Below are 10,922 nucleotides of genomic sequence, written 5' to 3'. Positions count from 1 at the left end.
CAACAGATATCCAGTACAAATTTCAAAATAGTCGGATACTTCTTTTCCCATTCAAATCGCAGATCTAATATTTTCGTAGATATTTTCTATCAGGTTCGTTAAAGGTGGCCATGAAATGCTGTCGCAAGAAGCATTAAAGTATTTAGGCGTAATGATTGATGCACGGCCCTGCTTTAAGCAACATTTAGCCAACATTTTGACTGTGTGTGCCAAAGCAGCGGCAGTCAACGGTGCTCTTACAAGAATTCTCCGAAACATAGGCGGACCGCAAGGCGCCAGAAGTGACCTCCTGGCAAGTGTGAATTCAGTTATCTTATATGCTGCTCCTATATGGGTAAGAGCTAAGCCATCGAAAGTTAGACCAGTAGCTCAAATGCACCGGCGAGATGCACTAAGAGTCGCGTGCGCATACAGGAACGTATCAGACGATGCGGTTTGCGTCATCGCTGGAAGGCTCCCAATAGATATAGTTGTGCAGCAAATAGGCCAACTTTATGACAGACAAGGAGTAAAGCCGACAACTGAAGCGAAAGCTGCAGAACGTCTACATTCGTTAGAAAAATGGCAAAGCAGATGGGACTCGTCTGTTAACGGACGTTGGACCTATAGACTTAGCCCCAAAATTAGCCAATGGGTGGCCAAAAGGCACGGTGACGTAGATTACTATTTAACCCAAATATTGAGCGGCCACGGATCTTTCTTGCAGTACCTCCATCGTTTTCACATGGAGGACACTTTGTTCTGTCCAAGCTGCAACAATGCAATAGAAAGCGCGGAGCATGTGTTTTTCTACTGCAATCGATTCAACAAAGAACGCCGAACGCTTGAGTTAGTCTTGGGCGAACAGCTGACCCAGACAGCTTAATCAATAACATATGTGCATCACATGACTATTGGAACGCAGTTAAAAGTTTTGCAAAGAGGATAATACTGCACCTGCAACGCGCGGATTGGCAGCGCAAAACGCAGAGAAAAACAAATCAGCCCGCGATAGGAGATGGACTGTCTACGAACTGACGACAAATAACAGACGGTCGAGTCATGTGCTCACGACGGCAAAAGAAGGTATAATTTTACCGCAACATCTTCTTTGCTGCAGATGCAAAAGAAACCTCGATAGCGTATAACATACAGACAGGAACCTGAGAGCATGCCACACATACCACTGGTATGACGGCACTGAGGCATAAGAAGACGAGCCTATAGCATGAAGCTGGCTACAAATATGGTGGACCCAGACGTGGGTGAATGGTATTGGTCCATTTAATGGACACCGTTCTGGGCCTTCCTGAAGTAATGCAAGGTAATTCCGTGAAGGAAGGAGGAGGGATCGTTTTGGTGGCTACACCGACGCAGTTGACGATGGTCGCTGTAAGTGCGAAGGCATTTTAAACCCGCCTCACCCACCACAAAAAAAAATTCAGGTTCGTTACTTTATTACATATTCCCATCTGTCGAAATTTGTAAATCAACGGTCTCCTCGGCACCCTGTCAAAGGCCGCCTTGAAAACAAAAAATATGCGTAAACTTTTTGATTTTCATAAACTTTGGATGTACAATAGACGCAAGATTATAATTGTTATCTGCAGTTGAATAGTTTCTTCTAAAGCCGGCTCGGAATTCTGTGAGCACGTTGTTACTTTAGCCTTCTCATCTTTTGCTATCCATAGCAACACATCTTTTTCTTCTGCATCATTCGCTGATCGCAGCAGTTCTTCGCTTACAACGTACCATAACTCCTGATAAATAAGGACACTTTTGAATTCCACACTCCACGACTCAAAGCTGGACTCATTTAATTTGCCTATCGATCACTTCAACAACGACGAGGCCATTTTACTTCAACCGAAACGCTATTTAATTAGAGCTCCAGGGATTTGTACCTAGTACCATAACCTGTTGAATAGATTCCTACGCAGTGGAAGTACAGTTCCAAGTGTGAATAAAAACACCCACACACGAGTTTGCTTATAACTTCTTAGTTCAATTTATTTTATTTTGCATTCTGTGAAGGACTAAACGCAAGTAAGTAACTTCTATGCTCAAACATTTAAAATCTTAAAATATGGGCAGAGGTACATGAATAATTGAATTGATTTAGGGTTGCATTTGTGCGTATTTTGAAGAAAAGTTTTTAATGAGTTTAAAGGCAACTAACAAGCAGTATGATTTTAACAATTTTTTGGGGTTTTTATGAAGAGAGTTTTTAAATCTCTTCTTTACATTAACTACCAATAAGTTTTTTCGCTGGAGTCGTCGTGTTAGGCCTGCGGTGTTGAGAAGTTTGTTAGCTTCCTCGTTTGCGTGCCTCTCTCTGGAGCCTCTTAGAGCGATATTGCTAGCGGAATGCCATTTTGTTTGTGAGAACGACACCAAGATATTTATATTCGGCCACAGTTTAATTTCTCCACCTTGGTACCAACATTTTTCTGCCTGGGAAAGTCGTTCACCTCTTCTAAAAGCCATCATCTCCGATTTATTTGGGTTTACTTCTATATTCCATTCAGCGCAGTATTTCTCCAGGTTATTAATCATGGGCTGCATGGCTTTAGGGTTATGCGCCAAGAGAACAATATCATCGACATAAAGGAGAAGACGTACATATATTAGAGCGGGCTTCTGCTTACATTTTAATAACTTCAGCGACGTAGTTTAGCATCGAGGCTTATACCAAGATATTTGGCAATATTTGCGTATGGAGTTGGAAAACATGAATTGGTGAACATGAATTGATTTGTTTGGTTTGGAGTTTAGCTGCCGCTACTTCGTCGGTTTTTCGAGGGGTCCAAGGATGCTCCCTTGCGGCACGACAGCGTTTATTTTCTCCAATGTGGAATACCCATTCCCTTGTTTTATGCGCAAATAGCGTTCAGTCATGTACGATTTCATAAATGTACTGTACTGAAGTGGAAGGCATGAGCTCAATTTGTTGATAAGGCTTTCATGCCAAACCTTGTAGAATGCTTGCGCGACGACCAGGAAGACTACTGAGCATATGCTTTTCTCCCTGAACGATTTTTCTATTTCAGCTGTAATTCTGTGTATTTGGAAGAAAATTGCCCTTATTGGCTTGACACAGTGTCAGGATTCCGATTTAAGTGTTGCAAGTCAAAAGATCAGAGTAGTTGTTTGCAAAGCGAATACAACTAAATTCTATATGAACCAAGCACAAGCAGAAGTAGAGGAAGCCCAGGTATTTCATATGAAGAGGACGGGGCGAGAAAACAAAGAGACGGAAAAGTCTACAGGGGGAAATAAAAGGCGCTGCTCCTATTGTCAAGAAGCAAACAAGCACAGTAAACACAAATGTTTCAGTCAAAATAGCTGTAGAGAAGTGTAGTTAATTAGACGACTTCATTCCAACCAGTTCAGTTTAAAATTATGAGTGTCAGAAAGGAAAGAATTATCAATTGTTGAAAGTGTCTAATATTTAGAGCTCACAACTTTTTACTACTCAACTACATTTTTACTTTTTCACTTTTTTAACAGTTTATTTTGGCAATAAATGTGAGTTACTTTAAACTGCAGCGACGAATTTTCGTTGAGTTTTGGCAATGAAAATTTTATTGATAGAAAAATTTATTCAAATGTCCTCACAATCGCAAACATTTATCATTTTTGTGCCAACTTCTGCCTTATAAGGGTGGTTCAGTCAGTGTAAAAAAACAAGATTTAGCTCAAAAATAATAAAATACGACTAAAATAGTGAACGACTGTGTGCGACATTGCAAGTTTTCACACAAAGTGCGAGTGCGCAGGATATTAAAGAGGCAGCTAATTTGAGCAAACAGACAAAATACGAAAGAAAAAAGGATATTAGTGAGCTGTATGAAAGAAAAAAAGTGATATTTTGTTAAGTGGTTTTAGGTAGACAGAGACCCGAAAAAAATGATGATTTCAATGATTTTTTTTGCTAGTCAGTTGCTTTATTTTACAAAAATAAAAACATAGCATTTAGCAAAATTTCAAAAAAAAATTAATGATTATAAAAGTTATCGCCGTTTGTGTGGAGCCCGTTTCTCCAGAAGTCCCTTGTGGTGATCACCACAAGCCTTTGGAGGTTCATCTAAAATCAATCGGACAAAAGAAATTAGTTTTATAAAAAGATAGCCTTGTGTCTGATCGAAACTTTTTTTCAAAATTAAAAATATGGCGGCATCAGGAAATATTTTTTAGATTTTCGAGAAAAACCCGACAATTAAGTGCTTGACAAAAATCGAAATTTTTGATAAAAAAAAATTCTTGGATCAGGCACGAGTTTTATGTTTTTCAAAAGCAGTGTAAATTTTATTGAAATCTACGAAGCGGTTTTTAAGTTACAGTGATCACCAGTTCAAAAACATAGTTTTAAAAAAAAACGCATTTAAAGCTTTGCTATCTGCTCCGGAGCGCCCGAACGCCTTTTGTTAATGTTAAATAACTTAAAAAGTATTTGTCGGATTCACTTCAAGTTTTCACACAATATTTTTAAGATATTATACCTTAAGAAAATGAAAAATGTACCATTTTTACAGTCGACCAGCGAATTGTTTACAGAATTATTCCACCGTGACTTAGACACCAATCCAATGGCTAAGTACTCCGAGTACTCTTTTCTATGAAAAAATGTCTTTAATCCACTTTTATTTAGTTTTTGCGCTTTCATCTTTGCCTTTCAAGCTTGCCTTTCAAGTTCACATAAATGAGTAATGAAGAATGTGGCAATGTGTGACGATTAAATGCGATAACTTACGTACATCTCTATGATAGATTTCGTCAAGCTTTTCTCTATTTGGTGAAGAATACCCTTTTCTTGCAACCCATGAAAATGCTGCCTTTGGATTACCATATTTTTTACGAAGTATCTTCTTCTTGTCTTCTTCTTCTTTTATATCTAGGCGAATAGTGTCCACGCACCGTGTTATAACAAGGTGTGCCCGGAACGTAAGAGAAGAGGGGGTAAGACAGTCCCTTGGTGGAACGCTGAACTCTCGAAACTCCGAAAAACTTCCAGGAAACTTCTAAACAGAGCTCTTAAAACTCAGCTGGAAGAAGATTGGACTGCCTACCGAAAGCTGAGGAAGGAATATAAAAAGAAAATTAGATCATCTAAATTGGACTCTTATAGAACCTTCTGCAGTGAACTGCAGGAACGGAAGAGTTCAGTGAGGTTATGCAAAGCCCTCCAAAGAGACCGGACGGCTAGGCTAGACTCACTGCTTAAACCACATGGTACTTATACGGACTCAAAATCACAAGTGTACGATGTTCTCTTTTCAACACATTTCCCTGGCTCTAGGAATGTTGTTAGTCAAAGCTCTATCGATCAATCTGATCATGTCAATATAATTACCAGCAGACGTGATAGGTTCATTGCATCCAGGATAGTTAACGAGGAAACGATAAGGTTCGCCTTCTCGTCATTCGAAAACTTCAACTCCCTAGGACCCGATGGCTTTTACCCAATCATGCTCAAGCGAGGCGGAGAACAACTATTAAAGGCTTTGAAAAGAATCTTTACGGCATGTCTTGCGCACGTCTATGTTCCACAACTGTGGCGTTTGGTGAAAGTTGTATTTGTCCCAAAGCCAGGCAAGGACAGCTACGCTTTACCAAAAAGTTTCAGACCTATAAGTCTGACATAGTTTATGCTTAAGGATCTGGAACGTATGGTGGAGAAGCACATTAGGACGAGGGTTCTAAGTCGAAACCCTCTCAACATCAGACAACATGCTTATCAAAGTGGCAAATCTTGCGAATCAGCTCTGCACGAGTGCGTTAGCATAATCGAAAAAGGGCTGGAAACAAGAGAGTACACTCTTGGCGTGTTTGTGGACATTGAAGGAACTTTCGACAATGCTACCTTTGACTCTATGTGCTCTTCTATCAGAAGTCATGGAGTAGAAGAAATCATTGTCAAATGGATCCACTCTATGCTATCCAAAAGACTGCTTACCATGGATAGAGAAAGCGATGAAAGAGTCAGGGTTGAGGTTAAGAAGGGTTGCCTACAAGGCGGTGTACTCTCTCCCCTTCTCTGGTGCTTCGTGGTGGACTCTCTTCTTAATGATCTGCAGGAAATTGGACACATCCAAGCCTACGCAGACAATGTGTGCGTATTAATCTCAGAACGATCACTTGAAGTTATATGCAATAAAATGCAGGTAACTCTAAATAAGATTGAGTATTGGTGCGAATTGCATGGTCTTTCGGTGAATCCTACAAAAAGTACCTTAGTGCTTTTCACTAGGAAATGCAATATGGAAGGCCTGTTACTACCCACATTGAAAGGGGTAACACTGCAATTGTCTTCTGAGGTTAAGTATCTAGGAGTAATCCTAGATAGAAAATTTACCTGGAAGAAGCACGTCGAGCAGAAGGTCTCTCGAACACTAAAAGTCTTCTGGCAGTTGAAGAGAACCTTTGGCAAGACATGGGGTCTAAGACCGGCGATAGTACACTGGCTGTACATCACGCTGATCAGACCCATTATTACATACGCCTCTGTAGTATGGTGGAAAGCCACAATGGTTAATTCCAGAGTAAAACCCCTAAACAGGCTACAGAGAAGTGTGTGCTTGGGTATCACAGGGTCCATGAGCACAACATCTGGTGATGACTCCAATGTCATTCTGAACTTGCAACCTCTAGATCTTCATATTCGAAAGGAAGCAATGAAGGCGGCGTGCAGGCTCAAGTTAAACGGAGTCTGGGGAAATGAAGTAAGCACTGGCCACTGCCAGATATACCGCCAGTTGTCGAAGCGGTGCACACTGTTCTCGATGCCGGTGGAAAATCGGGTGCCTATCGTTAGCTTCGATAGGAAGTATGATGTTTTGATTCCAGATAGAGATCAATGGTTAAGTCACGAGTAGACACGGACGGAAATGGTCCGGCATATGCGGCATACCTCGGTAAGATGCTTGCCACAACCGACCTTGACTGGGCATCGGAGGGGACTATTAACGACTGGTTATTTAGGCACTACCAGTCATGCAGGTTTCGTCGCGGGTACCTCACTAGATTAACTTAAAGTGCTGTCAAGTTTATACCGCCCTGACTCGGTCGACAGGGCCTTGCTTGGGTTGGGCTCTAAAAGAATATGCAAGCAAGCAGATTGAGTCGCTGTTATATCCACTTCAATCACTTGCACGTGGGACCAAACCCCAAATGCAGAATGACACCCAAGCAAGGCAAGCAAATGTGAAATCATCACATCTCAGACTCATGAGCATATTCGGATGTACTGTCAGGTAGTTGGACGCTTCAATAACGGCAATGCTCTCATCGTCACCAAGCCGTTTCTGTACCTGTTTCTTTCTGCCTGTTATCGTTGAGTTAACTCATAACCAACAGGCTGAGGCGTGCATTGTAGTCGCCTCTTAAGACAGGCATCCGATACAGCGGGCAAATTCCAACCTCCTAACCCGAGGGAGTGTATACTGTAACTTTGCTTTCTCTCAGCAATTTATCACTAAATGTCTTCTTCACACATTTCAGCATTTCCCTTCGTGCAAACATATATACAAACATACATGGCTACCACTGGACTATTAATTAGTTCGCAACAACAACAAGCATGCAGTACTAGAAGGGAGCCGGACAAAACTGTACGAATATTCATGATTGCTGTTGCGGGTGAGTAAAATTAAATGCATGCTTTTTTTAATACTGGCGGCTTTCCCAAGGGTGATATTAGCTAAAACTCATATTAAAAGCAATAGAGAATACATGAAAAGTTTTGAAAAATATATCTTTTCAAAATTAAACTCGCTCATACATACAACAAGAGAAAACTTCGCGTCTCTCTTAACAAACTTTAACAACCTTCACAACGATTCACTCACAAACTGAAAATTATTTAGTATAATTTTTAAATCCGCGTGTCTATCATAACTTAATATTTCTCTGAAGAGTTCGATAAGAGCACTTGAGTTCAGCGGCACTCATTGTTGATATTATTTGCTTAACTGGCCGCAACTACAGTGCATTGATTTTCAATTTTGTAGCTAATTTATCAGCCTTTGCGTCGGGCACTGGCCTCGGTTGGACGTCACCAGTGGGACCCAAATTAAAAGCCTTGGACTCTACAGATTCGCCACTCGATCATCCCATCACCACAGTGGACGATGCATGGATTTCAGCCACTTTGTTATTGGGTGCTTTAGCAGGTATGTAAACGAAATAATTCAACAAAATCACATCATGAACTCTTAATTATTACCTACTTCTTTTCACTACCACAGCGCCCTTCATTGCTGGTCCCCTTGCCGATAAAATTGGTCGCAAATGGGCACTACTTTCTAGTTCGATCTTCTTCATTATCGGCTATATTCTTTTGATGCTCGCTAGCGAAGTGTGGATGTTGCTGGTCGGTCGTCTCGTAACGGGCTGTGGCTGTGGTTTTGTCATGACTGTGCAACCTATTTATAATGGTGAGATTGCAATAGATGCGATACGTGGCGCCATCGGAACGATGTTCAAACTTTTCGCGGTTTGTAAGTGATTCTTTCCAAACTCACTGCTACTTTGTGACCTTACATTCAAAATGTTTCTCATTCATTTTTCACAGCTGGCATTCTATATGTTTACGTCATCGGTCCATATGTCTCCTATGTAACTTTGCAGTGGTGCTGTTTGGCTGTACCGATTGTTTCCGGTATCATCTTCTACTTCATGCCTGAAAGTCCTTACTACTATGCCGCCAAAGGCCAGAAAGCGGATGCTTTAAATTCCCTGCAATTCTTGCGTGGTCAAAGCCCCGATATTTTACAACATGAAATGGCTATTATACAGAGTGGAGTGGAGGAGTTCAGAGCCAATAAGGGTTCCGTTATGGATATTCTTAAGAGTAAGGGCAATCGCAAAGCTCTGATCATCTCTGCCGGTCTGATCATATTCCAACAATTATGCGGTGTCAACGCCGTACTCTTCAACAGTCAATCCATCTTCGAAAGTGCTAACATCAGTGTGGATTCAGCCATTGCCAGCATCATTGTAGGTAGCGCTCAAGTTGGTGCAGCTGCTTTGACACCTTTTTTTGTCGATCGTTTTGGTCGCAAAGTAATGTTGCTAATTTCGGCATTTGGTATGTGTGTCGGCTTGACAGGATTGGGCGTCTTCTTCTATGTACAACAAGTTATGGGTGATGCAAGTTATTTAGCCTGGTTGCCGGTACCTGCATTGATGCTCTTCAATATTGTCTACAGCATCGGATTCGGTCCACTACCATGGGCGGTGTTGGGTGAAATGTTCCCAGCGAATGTTAAATCTATCGCCTCCTTGCTTGTGATATCCACGTTCATTGTCTTTTCTTTCATGGTAACATATTGCTACCCCCCGCTGAACGCTTTGGGTTCATACTACGCTTTTTGGTTGTTTGCTATTTTCTGCGTTGCAGCCTTCTTCTTCACTCTCTTCGTGGTGATGGAAACCAAGGGCCTGAGTCTTCAGGAAATTCAACACAAACTAAATGGAAGGAAATCAAACTAAATTACTACTGAGGCGATATTATCTGGGGTGGAGACATTCACATCCGCATGCCGTAAGACATGGGGACGTTGTTCAGTGCGGTCAATTGAGCTGATCAATTTTTGTGAAATTTATAGAATAAATTTGAAGATTCATATTTATGAAGGAATATTGTGTTAAACAAGTAATACTTGGGAAAAACCCCTAGTTGTTAGTGCCTAATCTAAGTTCGATGATTATATAAGTAAACATAGTAACAATAATAATCACAACAATTACTACGAAAAAATGCGTATTTTTATTGAAGCTGTTACATAATAACTGATATGAAATTGGGGATAAATTTTACGAGATGTGGCTGTTGAAGAACTGACGCCATAAATACTTTAATTTGATCTCATGCATATCCACCTAAACCTATTTGGATGTGCATCCCTCCGTCTCACGTATCATCCAGTAATAGAAGCAATACTGGAAGTATTCTTCTTCTAGCTTCTTCCACGCGGGTGCCATCTTTGCTCTCATTGGTTAGATGAACATAAATCTTATACCTTGAAATTCAGTTTTCTTCTTAGGAAACAGATGGTCCAGGATCCGTCAAATGCAAGGAATACCGAATACTAAACTAGAAGTTTCTTGACGAAAATGCCGAATGAGCCAACGGATTGTTTTGATGGTGAACTAAAGACTTGCGTCTTCTCATAATTGCATCTGTTTAATTAATTAAAAATTATCATACAAGGGGAGAAGTCCCTCGTTTTGGCATCACTGTACATAGTTGCATTCTGAGAGCATTCTGAGAGACGCTCGCGTCATTTTCGGTACATTCAAACTCTGACGTACCTACCTTTTTCTGTATGAATACAAATACGTTATCGTATAGCTGTTGGCTGATAAGCGTCGGTAACTAAATATTTGTGATACTCGTGCTTTCATGCATATTACATATTTATAATGGGATCGATTTCTTAATAATGATTGCATTTGAACGACCGCGTCGCACAGTGTTGCGACTCCATAAAAGTTGTTGACAAATAAATAGTAAATGTGTGCGAATTTCGATAAAACTTAAGAGTTGCGTTAATTTCAGTAGAGAAAAAATAAACATGAAATATGGTTCTTCTTCTTCTTTCATAGCGTTTCAACGCGATGAGCGTCCTTCCTTCAAAAGGCTCCTCCAAAGTGGTCTATCCTGAGCTGTTGCTTCGTAATTACGTATTCCCAGCTTCTTAAGATCGTGTTCCAGTGCGTCCATCCAACGGTTCCTCGGTCTGCCTTTGGCCTTCACGCCCATTAGCTTTCCTGGCAAGGCTTTCATCACGGTACACTCAACATGCATACGGGCAACATGACCTAGCCATCTTATGCTCTGCGCTTTAACAAAACGCACAGCTGTCTCGTGAGTTAGATCGTTCAGTTCAGAGTTCAATCAGATTCTATAGGTACCATCATTCATTCTTATTGGGCCAAAG

At 40.8% G+C, this 10,922-nt stretch overlaps 1 protein-coding gene across 1 annotated transcript; it reads left to right on the top strand.

Moving 5' to 3' along the window:
• Positions 1-3,358: 3,358 nt before the first annotated feature.
• On the top strand, positions 3,359-9,712 carry LOC129239896 (facilitated trehalose transporter Tret1-like). The gene is made up of 5 exons (XM_054875511.1): positions 3,359-3,507; positions 7,480-7,617; positions 7,989-8,150; positions 8,226-8,477; positions 8,552-9,712. The coding sequence occupies exons 2-5, from the start codon at positions 7,515-7,517 to the stop codon at positions 9,469-9,471; spliced, it is 1,437 nt and encodes a 478-aa protein (XP_054731486.1). The 5' UTR covers positions 3,359-3,507; positions 7,480-7,514; the 3' UTR covers positions 9,472-9,712.
• Positions 9,713-10,922: the final 1,210 nt, after the last annotated feature.

Source organism: Anastrepha obliqua, chromosome 1, assembly GCF_027943255.1.
Source record: "Anastrepha obliqua isolate idAnaObli1 chromosome 1, idAnaObli1_1.0, whole genome shotgun sequence".
Taxonomy (NCBI): Eukaryota; Metazoa; Arthropoda; class Insecta; order Diptera; family Tephritidae; genus Anastrepha; species Anastrepha obliqua.
The sequence above is the reverse complement of the archived record's forward strand: the minus strand, read 5'-3'. Positions and strand labels throughout refer to the sequence as shown.

What these genes read in the sequence shown, in the direction of transcription:
- LOC129239896 (XM_054875511.1), top strand. Translation starts at nt 7,515, where the DNA reads ATGGCTACCACTGGACTATTAATTAGTTCGCAACAACAACAAGCATGC. An exon ending in ATTCATGATTGCTGTTGCGG is followed by an intron (nt 7,618 to 7,988) that starts GTGAGTAAAATT and finishes TCAATTTTGTAG; the next exon opens with CTAATTTATCAGCCTTTGCG. An exon ending in GTTCAAACTTTTCGCGGTTT is followed by an intron (nt 8,478 to 8,551) that starts GTAAGTGATTCT and finishes CATTTTTCACAG; the next exon opens with CTGGCATTCTATATGTTTAC.